The 19,294-nt window shown below is 38.3% G+C and overlaps 2 protein-coding genes across 5 annotated transcripts; both read left to right on the forward strand.

The window, feature by feature from the left end:
* Positions 1–241: 241 nt before the first annotated feature.
* LOC133302012 (uncharacterized) lies at positions 242–1,430 on the forward strand (the record flags this gene model as incomplete). The annotated part of the gene is made up of 2 exons (XM_061501722.1): positions 242–500; positions 603–1,430. Coding segments are annotated over 2 exons (1,087 nt in total), but the record flags the coding sequence as incomplete, so codon positions are not given.
* A 3,463-nt stretch (positions 1,431–4,893) lies between these two features.
* Positions 4,894–18,098, forward strand: LOC133302017 (protein METABOLIC NETWORK MODULATOR 1). Of its 4 annotated transcripts, none has more exons than XM_061501732.1 (4): positions 4,894–5,017; positions 5,526–5,565; positions 16,176–17,382; positions 17,684–18,098. In XM_061501732.1, the coding sequence occupies exons 3-4, from the start codon at positions 16,204–16,206 to the stop codon at positions 17,819–17,821; spliced, it is 1,317 nt and encodes a 438-aa protein (XP_061357716.1). In that variant the 5' UTR covers positions 4,894–5,017; positions 5,526–5,565; positions 16,176–16,203; the 3' UTR covers positions 17,822–18,098. The 4 variants fall into 4 exon arrangements, with proteins under 4 accessions (XP_061357716.1, XP_061357719.1, XP_061357720.1 ...); XM_061501735.1 differs by having other exon boundaries at positions 17,693–18,098; XM_061501736.1 differs by lacking the exon at positions 17,684–18,098 and adding an exon at positions 17,451–17,658.
* The last annotated feature ends 1,196 nt before the right edge of the window (positions 18,099–19,294 follow it).

The raw sequence follows: 19,294 nt of genomic DNA on the forward strand, positions 1-19,294 counted from the left end.
TAATCAGCAAGAGACTCTTCCTTCTTCTAGTGGCTTGGATAATGGAGGTAAACATAGAAGACCTCCAGATGCTCTTACGTTAATGAGGAATTTTTATCAAACTCACAAGGATTCTATCCCTTTGGATAATTTGGATGTTTTGGGTGCGACCTCGGTCTATACCAATGCTCTTTCTAAGGGCCAGTTTCTGTTCTGATAAATTTAAGATTGTTTTTATGAATATTTTGACCTGGAATTGTAGAGGGGCTGGGAAAAGGAGTTTTCCACCTCTAATTCGAGATCTTTCTCATAGATACAATATTAAAGTTATGGCTTTGTTAGAAACCAGATTGAGTGGTGTTATGGAGGATAGAGCTATTCAGCGTCTTGGTTTTTCTGGTTACTTTCATCGTGATGCTGTTGGTTTTTCTGGCGGTATTTGGGTGCTTTGGAACACTGATGAAGTTTCAATGGATGTTCTTTTTTCTCATCGCCAACTTGTTCATACTAATATTTGTTGGGTAAAAGAAAATAGAGAGGAGTTCATGACTTTTATTTATGCAAGTCTGCGAAGATAGGAACATATTCAGCTGTGGGAAATTCTGTCTTCACTGTTTGATCAGTCCACGAGGAATGCGGCTTGGGGGATAGCAGGTGATTTTAATACTTATTTGTATGAGTATGAGAAGCTAGGTGGTAATGGGCATAACTGGAATAGCATGAGGGAATTTTGTGATTGTTTAGATGAATGTAGCTTGTCTGACATTGGCAATCAAGGTCCTATTTTCACTTGGCAAAGAAGAAATCTTCAGGAACGTCTTGATAGGGTTTGCGCTAATGAAAATTGGAACTTGGTTTTCCCTAACCGTGTGGCTTTCAACTTGCCTTTCTTTGGCTCAGATCATCGACCAGTGTTATTATGGGAAGGTCAACCTGCTATTTATCCGAGAAGGGAGCGTCCTTTCCGTTTTCTAGTATCCTGGTTAACAGAGAGCACTTTTCATGAGGTGGTTAATGGATGTTTGTCAAACAATGTAAACTGGATGCATGCTATGGAGACATTTCGGATTAATGCTTCGGAATGGCATAGAAATGTTTATAGGATTGCTCTGAAAAGAAAGAATGATTTGCATACAAGGATTAGAGGTATTGATAGATGTCTTAGTTATCAGTACAGTCATAGCCTTGAGATGTTGCAAAAGGATCTATGGAGGGAACTAGACAAGATTTATCTTCAAGAGGAAATCACTTGGTTTCAAAGATCGAAATTGAATTGGTTTGCTCTTGGAGATAGGAACTCGTGTTTCTTTCATTCTGTGACGGTTGCCAGACGTAGGAGGAATCGCATAGATACGTTGAAAAACTCGGAGGGAGTTTGGATTGGTGATCAGCAGGTTTTAATGAAAATGGTTGTTTCCTTCTTTGAAAATCTGTACACAAAAGATCCATGACCTAAACCGGCTTTTCCAGTTCGTGGCTTTTTTCCAGTTATTGAAGCACATGCTTTAGACACGATGAGTATTATGCCCAACAGTAAGGAGATCAAAGATATAGTCTTCTCTTTTGGTCCATACAAGTCGCCTGGGAAGGATGGGCTTAATGCTCTTTTCTTTCAATCTCAGTGGGATAAGGTGGGCGAGTCAGTTATCTCTTTTGTGAAAAGTGTGTTCCTTCATCCGGATAATATCAAAGAGATTAACCAAACTTTGATTTGTCTGATTCCTAAGATTGATGTGCCTGAATTATTTAAAGATTTCAGACCTATTAGCCTTTGTAATGTTACTTACAAGACTGTAACTAAGATTGTGGCTAATATGCTGAAATCTCATATGGCTCACATGGTTATGCCTAATCAATGTGGTTTTATTAAGGGTAGACAAGGAGCGGATAATATCATTGTGGCTCAAGAAACCATCCATTCCATGAATAAAAAGAGAGGAGGTAAGGTTTGGATGACTGTCAAAGTTGATTTAGAAAAGGCTTACGACAAGATTTCTTGGGAGTTTCTGAAAGACACGCTTGTGGATGTTGGTTTGCCTGAGAATATTATTTCTCTGATCATGTGTTGTGTCTCGTCATGTACAATGAATTTGTTATGGAATGGATCAACTACGACAGAATTTTCTCCTAATCAAGGTCTTCGTCAAGGAGATCCTTTGTCTCCTTATCTTTTCATCCTTTGCATGGAAATACTTGCTCATTTGATTAATGTAGCAGTTCAGGAGGACGTTTGGAAGCCTATCAGATTGAATAGAAGGGGACCACTGCTTTCCCATATATTTTTTGCAGATGATCTTCTGCTCTTTACAGAAGCCATAGAAGGGCAAACTGTTATTATTAATAAGATTCTTGATTGTTTTTGCAGGTGCTCTGGTGAGAAGGTTAGCAAGGAAAAAACAAAAGTCTTCTTCTCCAGAAACGTTAATCATACCCGAGTGCAGAATCTAAGCCAGTTGATGGGCTACTCTCCTACAAATGACTTGGGTAAATACTTGGGTATTCCTCTTCGTCATAGCCATGTTACAAAGAGTACGTTTGGCTATATCTTAAATCGGATGCAAGCTCGTTTAAATGCCTGGAATCAACGTACTCTTTCATTGGCAGGAAGATCAACTTTGGCTAGGTCAGTTCTTACTGCAATTCCTCAATATCCTATGCAAACTTGTATTATTCCTAGTGGTACGTGTGATCGTATTGAGAGTGTAACTAGGAATTTCATTTGGGGATCAACTTCTGAACGAAGGAAAGTTCACTTGGTTTCTTGGGAGACGGTCTGTTTGCCGAAGAATGTAGGGGGCTTGATTTTCGTAAAATTAAAGAGAATAATATGGCTTTTATCATGAAGCTAGGTCACCGTATCATGACTGATCGTAATTCATTATGGGTTTGGGTCCTTCGTAGCAAGTATAAGGTGGAGGAGAGGCTCATTCCAAGTATCTCGGCTTCAGTAAATGATTCTGGTTTATGGAAGGCTATTGTTAAGTATTGGCCTCAAACTCTAGAGAATTCTCGTATCATTTTAGGGGATAGGGTTCATACGTCTTTTTGGATGGATTCGTGGGTGCCAGGATGTCCTCAACTTGTTTCTCTGGCCGTTCAACCTATTCCTCCTATTATGACCCATTGGTCTACGTCTCAATTTGTAACTTGTTATGGTAATTGGGACTGGCCTTTATTCCAGCACCTTCTTCCTACTTCAGTATTAGACAAGATTCGTAGTGTGCTCCCTCCTACAATGGATTCTTCTCCGGACCGTGTTATTTGGGCAGGTAGCCAAGATGGGGTTTTTTCAGTGAAATCAACTTATAACTATCTCATGGGTACCTATCATTATCATCAGGATAGGATTTGGAAGGTAATTTGGGCTTGGCCTGGTCCTGAACGTATTAGACAATTCTTATGGCTTCTCTACATAGGTTTTCTTTTAACTAATGTTCGTAGAGTGCATCGTCACATGGCTACAGATGCAGCGTGTCTGAGATGTCATTATAATCTTGAGGATAGTTTACATGCCATTAGAGATTGTCCTGGTGCCAGGGAATTATGGGAGCATTGGGTTCCTTTTGATAACCGTAGTGACTTTTTCTCCATGGATCTTCACCTATGGATTCAGACAAATCTAGGATTAAAAGGTCCGTTTCAAACTGATCGAACTTGGCCTTTGTATTTTGGGGTGATAGCTTGGTGTTTGTGGGGGGAAAGAAATAAGGTGATCTTTTATCAAACTAGCACCTCAAAGTATGGTCTCATTAGACGCATTACCTACACTTGTGGTAATATTCAATTGGCTAATGAAACTCTTATTAAGATTGGTCATCAGGAGCTTAGAAGAGAGGAACGTCTTATTCACTGGAATTTTCCCTCTGAGGGTTATGTTAAACTTAATGTGGATGGTTACAACATAGATAGTGGGCAAAGGACTGCATGTGGTGGAGTCATAAGGGATGCTGCTGGGAACTGGTTAACTGGTTTTACAAAATTCCTTGGGAGTGGTATTTCTACTTCAGCGGAAATTTGGGGGTTCTTGACAGGTATGGATCTGGCTTGGCATAAGAGATTTAGGAGAGTCTTTGTGGAGGGTGACTCCAAAGTGGCTTTGGAATTTATAAGAAAAGAGTGTGACGTAAGTCATCCTCTTTCTGCTTTAATCATCCGAGCTCGTAGAATGCTTCAAAGAGACTGGATTATTCAGCTTAGTCATACTTATAGAGAAGGCAATTTTGTTGCTGATTGGCTTGCTACTCATGCACCTCATCAGGATGGACAACTGATTGTGCTGGATGTCCCTCCAACGACTTGTTTGGAATTGCTTCGTAATAACTTGAGGGGAGTTAGTCTCCCAAGATTGTGCCCAATATAGGGCTTTTTTTGACGTTGCTTTAGTTTTCATTGTATTTCAAAAAAAAAAATTTAATAAAATAATTTTGGCGCTTATGTAATTCTATTCGACTTGAATTGAATTAATTGAATAATTGATAAATTAATAAATAATATCAAACAAAAAATTAAAAATGATGCTAATTTTTTTCTTTTATTTTCTTTTTCCTTCTTATCCAAAAAGGATTATTGGTTACATTTTGCCTTATATTAATCACTTTATTGTCACTGTGGGCCACCACATTCATCACACTTCAGTGGCACCAGAAAAAAAAAAAAAAAGAGGCAGTCGTTGTGTCAGTGTGCATGTTCACAGCTACTACTACCAATGTGTGTTCAAATCAATATATGCCACGTTCGACCCCTAAGGGCTACAAGTCAACGTGACCCACTTGATTTGTCACGTGTCAAATTCTTACTGCACCGTTATAAGCCATTCTATAACAGCCTGATAGAATAGCACCCAGAGAGTGTGTAAGCGTGTGTGACTGTGCACACTATCTTACACTGCACCGCCTCGTTCTCTCCGTCTAAATAGCTTCCACTTCCTCGTTCTTCTTCGTGCATGTCTGCAAAATCGAATCTCAAGTCTCTGAATCTCTCAAATTCTCAATCTCAACACAAACACCTTTTGGTCTCTCCCTTTGCAGTTCCTAACTCTGTAATCTCTCTCTAGCTCTTGCATGTTGGTTTTTCTTGTGTTTTTCGAACAAACCCATATCAGGGATTTTTCTGGGGGCGAACATTTTTTTATTTTTGATTGATTGGTTTTACAGAATAAAGAAAAAATGATATGGGAAAGGGAAAAATTGGATTTTTTTTTCTTCCAACGAAGTTAAACCCTTATTGTGGTGTACGGATTATTGATGGTAGGATTTTTTTCATTTTCATTTTTAGTTTTTGGGTTTTTCGATCAAACTGACATAAGGGTTTTTTCTTAGATTAAGTTTGGATTGTTTTCAGAAAGGAAAAAAATGAAATGGAAAAGGAAAAGTTTGATTTTTTTTTTTTTTAAGTTAAACCCTTGGATTTTGGTTTACGGATTAGTAATGGGAATATTTAATTCTTCGGTGTTGTTGTAAATTTTTTTTATTAGTTTGTATTATTGTTAATTGGCTTTTGCTTCATGGTTTTCTGAAATTTCGAATTTTTTTTCCCAATTGTTGCAGGTGTTCGTTTTGCTGCCAAGGTTACATCACTGAAAGAGGGGTAATGTCTAGAAACTCTTTTCCTTTATAATTTTATGTATTCTACAATGAATAGCCATTTGTGTCTGCGGTGATTCTTTTTATGACCTTATAGTTATAATACTTTGGTGTGCACCTATAAAATTCCTTGATATTTAATGTTTTATTCAAACATATTGGGTTGACTTGCATTTGGGGTATGTGGTTTTGTTCTATTGCTTGAAGCTTGTCTTTTTGTTTCTAGTTTTTAAGTTTTGGGGAGAAATGGGGAGGGGCTGATCTTAATTTACCCAGTGAGAATGACAATTGAATTTAGAGTTTTTACAGCCTAATCCATTCTAAATAATTGGAAAGTTGGTAGGAAAATTTGATATCTAGTTTTTGATAATGATTTTGTCATATTTAATCTGGTTGGATGGAGGTTTTTGAGTAGTTTACTGTCATGTCTTAGAATTCTAGCTTATAAGGAATAATTTTTTAGGTGCATTTTCATTCCAAATTTTTGGTTTTGATATTAAAATCTAATTTGTACTTCATATTTTCTAGAACTGTTTTTCTTGGTTGCTTTAAATCAGACTTCTTACCCTATACAGTTCACATTCAGCAATCTAATTGCCGGAGTTGCTTTTCTTACAAGGAGTCAGATTTCTTTGGGAAATTTTCTGTTCTTTTTAATCTTCTAAAATGGATATAAACAGATTTTTAACATATTCTACTTCCATATGGCCCATCAAGACATGTTCTTTGATTCTTCCCCCTCGAAAATAGTGAGATTTATGACTTCTACATAAGATTCTTTCAGATTTCCATGGCAACCTTGGTATGCAATAAGTAATCCTGTTTTCATATATTTTAAGCAATGCTGTTCTGCAAAAGTCATAAGTTGTTTTATATAATGATTTAATTTCCAGAGTAACGTTTGACTTATAAAGAACGGTTAATGCTGTTGTGTAAAAGTCAAAGTTTCAGTTCATGCATTATTAATAAAAAATTTCAGCTATCATGCTTTAGAAACTGCGGGCACTCTTCCATGAACGTTTTGGGTGGAATTGTTGAAATTATCAAGTCTGCATTTCAGTTTGGGTATGAAGTAATTAAGTGTTTGCTGATGTGTCTTGTAACACCCCGTATATATCCGGTAGTGTTATCATTACATCGTATTAAGCTACGCTTAATTAAAAATGTGGAATATCTTTTTCTTTTCCAATTATGACGTCATTATACTTAGCCAAGTTGATTACTTAATCAATTTCATAAAATATCGCCTGAATGTAAATTGCAATAAGACATATACTGAAATACCTCAATATATAAATAAAGTGAGTATCTAAATCACAGATCTACATCACGTAGTCCGGACAATATCCTGATACATTATTACAACTCCAAATCAACTAAGACATAACTAGTCTATGTGTCATGGACAATCCCCATGCTCACCAAATCAACAGCGTCTCAACAAGATAATCATAAACATAACATGAAGCTCAAAGCATAAAAGCAGCATGCATATCCAGCATCCAACAAGTCGGCATATAATATCATCAATATCTAACTCAGCTCCGGCCTCCTGCCGCCTGAGGTCTCAACATTACCCGAACCTGAAATAAGCATTCCCCAAACGTGGGGTGAGATCTCTAAACTAGAAATCTCAGTAAGACATGGGGTCCTCAAGGATCTTCCACCCCAAGCTCACTTACATGTGCAATATAAGTTCTAAAAGCATTTATATCAATGTCAGTTCCAAAACTATGCAGTGCAACAGATATTCATGCCATGTGTGTCAATACTATTCTACTGGCCAGAGAAATGTAGGAATACGCCTATTACCCACACGTAGTTCAAGGAACACCGCTTGCACCTCACCCACAGCCTCACCGTCTTGTATGTACCACATACTCAGGCTTACCGTATAGGTGGAACACCACATGCATATCATAAAGGCACTAGCATATAACAGCTCAACAGCATTTTCAAAACATCAAAAGCATGTAACACAGCATGCATATAACCATACCCCCATGGGACATGGTGGAACCACAACATGGCTAAACCGAGGACACGAAAGCTTACCTTGCAAGCTCACTATCCAATGCCAAGAGTTCTCACAGCTCAAGTCCAACACACAGCAGATCACAATCTGATTTAGGACCAGCAAGTGTATCAACATACATAGCTCAAAAGCATTAACATAAAGACTACGTTCTCCTTTAACGATTTACGTCTTAAGGCTTCCAACGAAGCCACAAGCCCTTAATCACATGATTCTGACTTAGTTCATTAATTACAGAAGTTCAACTTCATCAATCTAGGGTCCACAAACCCCCAATAGCCTACTGTACACACAGCACAGCTACTGTTCTTCGAAATCCCAGAATATCCGGATATTCCTCGGGGCATATCCGGATATCCAATATCCGGATATCTCTTTGGCAATATCCGGATATCAATATCCGATATCCAGATCCCCATATTCGGATATCAATATCCGGATATTTCACGGGCAAATATCCGGATATTTCGCGACAGAATGCAGTTTCTGCATTTCGCGAAGATATCCTTCAAAGGTACCATTTTTACCGATTACAGAAGCCTAAACATGCATTTCTAGGTGTGTTTGACATTACCTCAAGTTAGGTTATCATCTTTTAACCATTACATGCATCAAGGTTCCATTTTTAAGCATAAAAACTCATGATCAAGTTGAGGTACATACTCAAGGCTTCAAAGCAGAAACAAGGGCTGCTCTTGGAGCTCACAACCAGCTCCAACAAACTGACTACACAAGACCAACGAAAATGCCACAAAGCTTGGCCCTTTCTTCACAAAGGAAGCTCCTTGAAGCTTCACAAACCAAGAAGATGACTCCACAACCCCCAACTCAACAAGACAGCACCTCAAGCTCACTAAGAGAGCAACACAACTCAGAACATAAGCTCCTCTCCCACTCACAAGTGACCATCACACCCAACCATGGTGCTAAGGATGAAGAAAAGAAAAGACTTAAAGCCAAAGGAGCCAACTTGCTCAAGAAATGGAGAAGAAAACCCAAAGGAGCAGCCAAACTGATCAGCCTCTCAACAACTCACGCATAGAAGTCTGTTTTCTAGGGTTGTGTGCCCTTAATAAGAGTATTTATAGGTCACTTAAGCATTAAACACACAGTATTAACTTTAATTGCTACGCTTAGTATTTTAATCCCAAACTTTGGATTCTTAACCTACTCAATTTTACAAGAATTATCATATTTTTATAATATTTTTTGGAGCACCTTTCCGGTACGCGCTTTTCACAGCCAGTATCAGTTTCTGGCACCAGTTCTTATTATTTTGACTTGAAACTCGTTTTACAAGTCTTACATATCATTCTAGTAATTATCATGCACTTATTATAATTTTCCGGGATACTTTTTCGGTACGCATTTATACCGATTAACAGAACCGGTATCTGTACTTTTCTTCCGAAAATCGACTTTCAACATTCTTAATCACTTAACATAATTATTAAAGCCTCTTAATAATTATTAGGGTTAATTATGGAATCATTTCCTAATTTAACATAATTAATTACTTAATTTCCTTAATTAACGGTGCGAGTTCTTACATGTCTGAACTGCGATTTCGGTAGAATATGTTTATTGGATATTGTCAATAATTATTAGCTTACAGCCTCATAATTTTCTTGTAGACTTCTACGATAGATTTTCCTTTTTCCTTTTTTTTTTTTTTTGCGAAAATTACCTTCCTGATATAGAATGATTTTGCTAATAGTAAAGACTGTTTTATATCTCTGAATAACAGGCTGTGTTGTCTGACTTCTATTCTACTAACCATCCTATCTTAAAAGACTTTCTTCTTCCTTTTTTTTTTAATAATTTTGTCAATATAAGTAACCATACTGTAATTTCTAGTAGAAAACATATTTGAAAAAAGGAACCATTTTCAACACACTATCATTCATTTGTTCAAGGCTTTCATTTTGTTTGCCCCTCATGGATGCATTTTTTTTTTATTTTTTTTTGTTAAACTTTATATGAAGGGTGAATTTTTTGAAATTTAGGTATAGCTTGCTGCCAATCGAATCCACTGCCTAGTTTTTTCCTTATTTTTTCTAGTGTTTACCCAAGTCTAGTTTAGTTACAACCTAAGTCTATGTGTATTTCACTGTATTGATAATTTAATATTGTTTTAAAAGTTAGGGGTATTAACTATTAAGGAAAGTTTGTGAATTAGAAAACGTTTACCCTGAAAACAACGATGATTATTGATGATTTTGACAAAACGACAACTATACAATTTATTCCATTACTTTTAGTATGAATGCAGGTATTGACTATGCTTCGTCCTACATCCGTTTTACGTTGTCTTTCTTTCTTTGTCTATATCTCCTTTTGTCACTTTTCGAAAACCTTATTTCTCTCTAATTTTTCGACATAAAGATAATTAGCCTTCGGTTCTTAATAGCAGCATTAACTTTGGTTTTGAAAAGAAAAGAAAAGAAAAGAATAGTCATAATTTCTGTTATATTTTATTTCTATTTAAATTATTTCTTGTCATTTTGATAAGTGTGTACATCAAGACCTGCCATTTATGCTGGGCTCATATTATATCTGTTTATTTTCCCTACAACCTATTAAGGTATTGTTTTTAATTTAATTCTTGCAATCACTTTTTGTTTTGAACTTTTAATTCTTTCAATTCCTGCCAGTAAGAGGTTGAAACCAACACAAGTTTTGCCTACTGTCCAAGTTCCCTACCAAGAACTCTAGATGAAAAATATAGAACCTCTACACTCTTTTATTTTCAATGCTCTTTTTCTTTCTGGTGTGGCACCAGGTTTAGATAATTCTCTCATAATACTGGTAATTTGTTTGTGTCAAGGTAGTTAATATTGTGCATATGCTCGTAAGATTGGACAATTTTACGAGTTTTGTCTGCCCCCCATGATCCCATTCATACCCTGGATTGAGTTCTGGTAGGATTGCATTGCATAACCGTGAGATTGTAGGATTGGGACGATTTCACCAACCTTGGAAAAACCTTCGTCCCAAACACCGACCCACCTGACTGAAGAACCTGTACTTTACCCAGTTTTTAATCCCATTCCATTTCTGTTCCTATTCTGTTCTGAAACCCTACGATCCATTTCGTGTTGCTGCCTGCTGCCTGCTGTTGCTGTTTCTGTTAGAAATAATATTAATTTATTATTATTAGAATAGTCTAGAATAGTCTAGATTGTGGGCTTGGCCCATTAGGTCTTTTAGTCTCTATAAATAGAGAGCCTCCTTGTACAGACTTACACACTTGAATATACAATATATTTCAGATTCAATTTGGTATCAGAGCTCTCGATCTGAGGGCTCTGCTTCCGCATATATATCTTTTCCTTTCTTTTTACTGCCGTGCATCACACCGGCAACCATCCTTTCACACCTAACCCTTATTTAGTCACAAATTTTTTGCCCTCAACCTCGTATCATCAGGAAAAAGATCGTCAGCCTCCGTTCATCGCCGGAAACCGCCACAAAACCACCGTCCGCCACTGTTCACCGTCGTCAGACTGCTTTTCCGGCGACTTTTCCGACGAACCACCACGCGATCAGGAGCGGCTCAGGGAGGCGACCCTGGCTGTCCAAGCCGCGTGTTGATCGGAGCATCCACGCGCCGGTGGAAGTCTCCGGCGGCCGAACCACTGTTCCGGCGCGTGAGCCACCGTCCGGCCACCGTTCCAGGCCGGACCACCACCATCTTGCTCGCTTCCTCACCCTCTTTCCAGATCTGGTCTCCGTTCGTTGTGGGTCCCATCCGTTTGAAAGATATCAGTGAAAAACCCGCTGTTTGGACACTTTTGTGCAACGTTTTTGCGCGATTTCTTGCTTTCTTGTAGTTCTTTGCTATTTTTTGGTCATCTCCTTTTATTTTGTGATGGAGGGCTCAAATAATGCGTCCAAAAACACGACTGGCATCATCTCCAGTACTACCCAATCTCCATTCTTTTCTCGGGCCACTGATTCCAATTGGAACAGTGTACGCGGTCGCAGACCTGGCCGCAGACAGAGGCCTCGTTGCAATTATTGCCAGAATCTTGGGCATTTTGAAGAACGCTGCTATAGGAAGTACCCTCATTGGAAGCCATCGACTGCCAACTTTGCTCAAACTGATGTTACGCCACCTTTAACTGGATTAGTAACTCTTTCAAGTGCCGACTATGAGGCACTTCTCAAGAAGGTTTCTTTTTAGCATCCTACTCAAGACACTGGTAATCATGTTGCTTGTTTTTATCAATCATCTCTTGGACCCTGGATAATAGACTCAGGTGCTACTCATCATCTTTGTGGTAATAAAGATCTCTTCACTTCACTTTCTTATTCTAATAACCTACCACCTGTCACTCTTGCTGATGGCACTAAGGCTCCTGCTCGTGGAATTGGGGAAGCCAACCCAACTCCCCTTTTAACTTTGAGTTCTGTTTATTATATACCTGGCATTCCTTTTAATTTAATCTCTGTTAGCCAGTTGATTCATTCTCTTTCATGTACTATTACCTTCTCTAAACAATTCTTTTCTATGCAGGATTCGGGTACGGGGAAGACGATTGGAGCAGGCGTTTTGAGTCACGAGGTCTCTACTATCTGATTGCACCACCTTCTCCAGTAGCCTGTTCTCTCACAGAGTCTCCTGAGCTAATTCACAGTCGTTTGGGTCATCCAAACCTCTCCAAGCTTCAGCATATGGTTCCCTTTTTATCCAATCTTAAGTCTTTAAACTGTCATTCTTGTCAGCAAGGAAAACACACTCGCTCCTCCTTTGCTAATAGAGTCAATAAAAGAGCTGATGCTCCTTTTTCTATTGTTCATTCTGATATTTGGGGTCCGAGTCGAACAACGTCTGTCTTGGGTTTTCAGTATTTTGTCACCTTTATTGATGATTTCTCCCGTTGCACTTGAGTTTATTTAATGAAAAATCGTTCTGAGTTATTTTCAATTTATCAAAAGTTTTGTGCAGAAATAAAAACTCAATTTGGTGCTTCTATTCAAATCTTGCGCAGTGATAATGCAAAAGAGTATGTGTCTCTTGAATTTTCTAAATTTTTGGATACACAAGGGGCGATACACCAGACTACCTGTCCCCACACTCCACAACAAAATGGAGTCGCTGAACGTAAAAATAGACATCTAGTTGAAACTGCACGTACCCTTCTCATTCATATGAACGTCCCACTCCGTTTTTGGGCAGATGCTATTATCACCTCATGTTTCCTTATCAACCGCATGCCCTCTTCTGTGCTAAATAATGATGTTCCCCACAATATTTTGTTTTCCGGAGCACCTTCTTATCCTCTGCCTTTACATATTTTTGGCTGTACTTGTTTTGTTCATGATCTTACTCCAGGTAAAGACAAGTTGACATCCAAGGCCTTCAAATGTATTTTCCTTGGGTATACACGTTTTCAAAAAGGGTATCGTTGCTATTCTCCTGATCTCAAGCGTTATATCGTTTCTGCTGATGTCACTTTCCTTGATCAGCAGCCTTTTCACTCTACTCCGTTTCCAGTGTCCCAAGTTGATCAGGTCCTTCCTGTTCCTTTTCTTGACTTGTCTTTACCAGCTGCAGGTGACCTTATTCCAGAGGAGCAACCAATTACCTCCATACCTGCAGATCGTCCTCTCCTCACATACCAGCGTCGTCAGCCTGCACCTCCTCTGACTTTGCCTCTTGATGACTCATCGCCCTTTCCCATCGGCTCTTCTCCTCCGGATCCTCCATCAGAGACTCCTCCCATTGCCCTTCGGAAAGGTATTCGATCCACTCGAAATCCTCATCCCTTTTATTCTTTCTTGAGTTATGACAGACTTTCTTCACAACATTTTACTTTTGTTTCTAGTCTCTCTTCTGTTTCCATCCCTAAAACCACAGGTGAAGCACTATCTCATCCAGGGTGGCGCCAGGCGATGCTTGATGAAATGCAGGCACTTCACTCCAATGGCACTTGGGATCTTGTTCGTGCTCCTCCCGGGAAGTCTGTTGTTGGTTGTCGATGGGTGTTCACAGTTAAAGTTGGTCCTGATGGCACTGTTGATCGCCTCAAAGCTCGCTTAGTGGCCAAGGGATACACACAGATCTTTGGTCTTGATTATGGGGATACCTTTTCTCCTGTTGCTAAGATGGCTTCTGCTCGCCTGTTTCTTGCCCTTGCCGCCATTCATCACTGGCCCCTTCTCCAACTTGATATTAAGAATGCTTTTCTACATGGTGACTTGCAGGAGGAAGTTTATATGGAGCAACCACCAGGTTTTGTTGCTCAGGGGGAGAGTTCTGGAATGATATGTAAACTTCGGAAATCTTTATATGGCCTGAAGCAATCTCCTCGGGCCTGGTTTAGCCGCTTTAGTTCAGTTGTTAAATCCTTTGGCTTAATCAGAAGCAAAGCCGATCATTCTGTCTTTTACCGGCATAGCTCTTCTGGCCAGTGCGTTTATCTCCTGGTCTATGTTGATGACATTATCATTACAGGCAGTGATCAGACCGGGATTGATCAGTTGAAAGAGCATTTATTCAATCAATTTCAGACCAAAGATCTTGGCAGACTTCAATATTTCTTGGGGATCGAAGTTGCACAGTCTAGGCGGGGCATTTCCATCTGTCAGAGGAAGTATGCACTGGATATCCTAGATGAGACTGGCATGTTAGGCTGTAAACCCATTGATACACCTATGGACCCCAATGTTAAGTTATTACCAGGACAGGGGGAGCCACTGCCAGATCCTAGTCGCTACCGCTGACTAGTTGGAAAATTGAATTATCTTACTGTGACAAGGCCAGATATCTCCTTCGCAGTCAGTGTTGCAAGTCAATTTCTTGATTCTCCCTATGACTCCCATTGGGATGCAGTTATTAGAATTCTCCGATATATTAAAAAGGCGCCAGGAAGAGGTTTATTATATACAAATAAAGGGAGTTCAGAGATCTCTAGTTATTCAGATGCTGACTGGGCAGGTTCTCCTTCAGATAGACGATCCACCTCAGGGTATTGTGTTCTCTTCGGAGGAAATTTGATCTCTTGGAAGAGTAAGAAGCAAACTGTGGGCGCCAGATCCAGTGCGGAGGCAGAATATCGGGCAATGGCAAATGCAACCTGTGAGCTCATCTGGCTGAGACAATTGCTGAAGGAACTCCATCTCTGTGAACAAAAGCCTATGAAGCTCATTTGTGACAACCAAGCCGCTTTGCATATATCCTCTAACCCAGTCTTTCATGAGAGGACCAAGCATATAGAAATTGACTGTCATTTTGTTAGAGAAAAGATCCAGTCAAGGGAGATCGAGACAGCATTTGTCAATTCCAATGATCAACTTGCGGATGTATTCACTAAAGCTCTTAGAGGTCCCCGAATAGATCATATTTGTAACAAGCTGTGAGCTTTTGATATATTCGCACCAGCTTGAGGGGGAGTGTTAGAAATAATATTTATTTATTATTATTAGAATAGTCTAGATTGTGGGCTTGGCCCATTAGGTCATCCCATTAGGTCTTTTAGTCTCTATAAATAGAGAGCCTCCTTGTACAGACTTACACACTTGAATATACAATATATTTCAGATTCAATTGTTTCATTCAATCTCTGTTGCTGCTGTTTCATTCAGTGGATATCTTCTGCTGTTGTTTTGTTCTATGCTTGCTGACTGGTTCAAACTGCCCCTGTTCCTGTTGATTTCTCTTCTGCTGGTTTGGTCTCCGTTTTCGTTTTATGTACGTGTGTATATGACCTTCTTATGGTGGTTCAATTAAATATTAGTAATGATCTAAAGCTTATTTTTCTTATATATATATATATATTATGTCCTAGGTAGTATGATCATATAATTTATGTTACTATCGTGTGATTTGTGTTTCCCTCCCTCTTCCAATCCTATGATTTGTATCCTATATATATCTCTTCCGCTGGTTGGTCTTGACTCTTTGTTTTAGTTTTATGTGTGTGTGATCTTCTTATATATATAAGAAAAATGAACTTTAAATCATTACTAATATTTAATTAAACGTAAGATTTTGTACCCTAGGTAGGTGTTACGATCGTATTATTTGTGTTTCCCACTTTCCCTCCCTCTTCCAATCCTAGGCAGGGTCTCGATTTTGACTACCTTGGTTTGTTTTATGCTATGTTGCAACCTTTATAGTTAGGATTTCAATATTGGAAATTATGATGATCTGATTATATAAATTTGTGGCCTAGCTTTCTTGTCATGCATTTATTGTTTAGTCATGATTTAGTAACACCTCTGTTCATGGTTATAGAAGTAAGGAAGATTTCATGTAAGTATTAATGTAATTATTATCTTATGTTGTACTTACTGCCTTTCTTGTATTGTGATGTACACCAGCCATGTTATTTTGGGGAAGTCACCCTATTGTCTGTCAACTGTCTTAGATTATTTTGAATAAAAGTAGGCAGGTAGCTAATATTGTCATGAGACTTATGATCTGAGTGTTTTGGGGAGGCAGGTAATCATTGTCAAGGTGCAGTTAAATATTAAGAATATTATGATCGTCTTATGCTGGGTTGTAATATACTCCAAGTAGCTTATAGACAGCTTTTCACTTTTTTTTTTAAATAGCTTTGACGTTTTTGTAGTTGACGCCGGAGTAACAGAAATACCAAGATGGACCAACAAAACCAAAATAACACTCCAGATGGTTCAGGAGATGTACCTTTGAAGCGCAAACGTGGTCGTCCCCGGAAATATCCAAGGCCAGATTCAGAGGAGAGTTCCTATATCCTACTTAGTCAAAGTAAAAAACAGAATCCTGTTCGTGTTGATCAAACACCAGTACCTCCTGGATTTGATGGGGTTAATGGAAATCAACACCTTCAAAGGGGTCAAGACCATGATTCAAATGATGCCATGGTGGGTCAGGCAGTTTCTGGTGTAATTGAGGCAGTATTTGATGCTGGATATTTGCTCAGTGTTAGAGTTGGTGATTCTGATACTACTTTGAGGGGGCTAGTCTTCAAGCCTGGACGTTATGTTCCTATTTCACCTGAAAATGATGTGGCTCCAGGTGTTCCAATGATCCGAAGAAATGAGATTCCGTTCCCTTCAAGGACTACTCAGTTTCAGACTCCTCCCCCAAAGGAAAGGAATGAACAGCCTCTGAATGTTCATAGAATTGAAAATCTCACAATGAATGGGTCACCATCAGTCTCTCAGGCGCCTAGAGTAGCAGGTAGTACTAGTAACCTGGTTTCCTCTTTAGGAAAGAATGTGCCTTCTGTGGCAGGCCAAACCACTCATCAACTAGCCCGAGGTAATGTGGTGCCTGTTGTGCTCGCACCTAATAATTTTTCAAATGGGATGCCAGTTTCTAATCAACCACCACAAGTCACCACCCAAGTTTCTCTAGGGAGTGGAGTAATTGTTACCAAAGAAATTCCAGTAGATGGAAATCAAGCACTTATTTCTCATACTCAAACTAGCCAGAATATGTTGTCAAGTGGCATGCAAAGTGAAGTTGTTCAGCACAATCAATCTTCATCTAATGTGCCAAAAGATGATGCCAAGTCAGTGAGTGCGCCTTTTGAGCAGCTTGTTACTGAAGTTGTTAAGAGGATCCAAGCTCCATCAGATGCCATGGATACTGATACTGACAACAGCAAGTCAGGTGACAATATAGTAGTGAAGGATCCCAGCAGTAGGCAGGAAGACAAAGTTAGTGACATGGATCAACCCGTCTTGATTAAGCCTCTGCAAGCAGTACAGTCTTATCCTCCGGAAAACTCAGCATCTGCTCCGAAACCTTTGGATTATACTGAAACTGGCAAAATGGCTGAACTTTTGCAGGTAAAACAAAGGATTGACTTATTTATATTTATTAAGCATGTTAAAGCTGTTCCTTTTGTGACTGACAGATCATATGTTCGAATTCGGAAAACAGCCTCTTTGCAAAGCAAGGGTTAGGCTGCATATAAGGACTGCCCTACCTTCTACCCTCGCTATTTGGGTACCCTCGCTATTTGGGGTTTAATGAGAAGTGGTGGTTAGAGGGAACTTGGGTGATGGAAGAAACCAACACTTAGTTACCTTTTAGTATGTTATGTGCCTAAATTGTGACATATGTATTGATGTGCTATAATGTGATAAGGTTTTGCAGAATAACAAAACAGAGAACCATGCATCCAAAGCAGCAGAGCTAGGATCTGGAAACAAGTTGGATGACATAAGGAATTTAGGAACGGAACTTGAAGATGGTGGAACTGTTCAATCAACAAAGCCTTTCTGAGCATTGAATGCCTGATATATATATAAAATTTATCATTAGTGGCTATTGTGCCAGCAGGTTCATCTGTCATAAAATTGGCTAATGTCTGGCATAGTGGAATATTTAGGGTTTCAAGTTCCTATCTCGGATTTTAAATTATTTTATGCTTGTTTACATTTCTATTTACTGTTTTTAAATTAGAGACCCCACCTTTGTTGGATGTTAGTTATTTTATTCACAAAGCAATTGTTGTCCAAAACTTAATTTAATGGTTATGTCATTTTATCAGGCTTTAGCATTGTGTCCTTTCTGGCTCCATTATTATATTTGTTCTTATATCATTCTAATATACAGTGTTGTTTTTATTGCTTCTAGTTTTTGCTTTGAAACAGCATTGTGTTTTGTGTGATAGTTTTGTTCCCCGAGGTCCATGGGACATGAGTTAGAGAATTCCGCTTAACAGGACTTTAGTTTTACCTATTATTAAAAAAACTTTGGTTCTCATTGTGATGTTCATTTGGTTGATGGACTAAAAAAGTAGTGAAAGACAGTTTTTCTCCACTGTTTCATTTACCTCAATTTAAGAAGGATAGTAGTTGCGTTTATGATGAAAAGATTTTTATTTTTTATTAGAGATATACTTTGTTTGCACAATTTTTATGCGGGTCTAAATCGTCCCTCTGGAATTTAAATATTACACACGCTGTATATTTTTAGTTAATGTTCTGTCTAACATTACTAGTGTATGAATGGGGAATGACTTTGGTGGTACACATACTCATCCTATTAAATAATTTGTACTTTTATTGATGTGCCGATTAGCTGAAAAAGTAGTAGTTTTGCTTGTAACAAAAAGAAAGAAAAAGTTAAAGAAAATAACCATTGGGAATCAAGGATGGGTGCAATGGATTAAGGATCACGTTAATACTTCACAAGGCGAGTTAGAATTAAGGGATTTTTCTTGATCTGAGTGGAATATCACGTCTAATTTCATCTAAATTTTTATGTTAAAAAAAAAAAAAGAATACACAGAAACACACTCGATTTTACTAACGATGAACCAAAACTTAACTTTGTTATTTATATGCAGTAAATTATGTCCCCACTGGTCCCAGTCTGGAGCTGTAAAGTAATTTTTTCTATCTCTATCGATTTAATTTTCTTTATTTTTTTTAGATGAATTATAGTTATAATTTTCATTAATTTATAATGTAAAAAAATTATTATCAATAAATCATACTATATCACCGTAAAATATAAGGTTCACTCTGCTAAATTAGGAATTTTAAATAGCATTTAGGCCGATATAGATGAAAAAAATTACATGAGAAGTAAATGATGAGAAAAACATTAGGAGAAAATAATTTTAAAATAAACCACATATAGTTCAATTTGGGTCTCTTATATTGCTTAGTTATTCTTTTTTTTTTTTACTATCACTTTTGTACCATTGGAAACTTGGAACGTATGTATTTTAAAGAGAGAGAAGTAAGG

This window comes from Gastrolobium bilobum, unplaced genomic scaffold, assembly GCF_033153095.1.
Source record: "Gastrolobium bilobum isolate Gb01-03AN ecotype WA unplaced genomic scaffold, APGP_CSIRO_Gbil_v1 utg41191, whole genome shotgun sequence".
In the NCBI taxonomy this organism is placed as follows: Eukaryota; Viridiplantae; Streptophyta; class Magnoliopsida; order Fabales; family Fabaceae; genus Gastrolobium; species Gastrolobium bilobum.

Coding starts and splice junctions, on each gene's coding strand:
- LOC133302017 (XM_061501732.1), top strand. CDS start 16,204: ATGGACCAACAAAACCAAAATAACACTCCAGATGGTTCAGGAGATGTA. Junction 17,383..17,683: donor AAATGGCTGAACTTTTGCAG/GTAAAACAAAGG, acceptor TAATGTGATAAG/GTTTTGCAGAATAACAAAAC.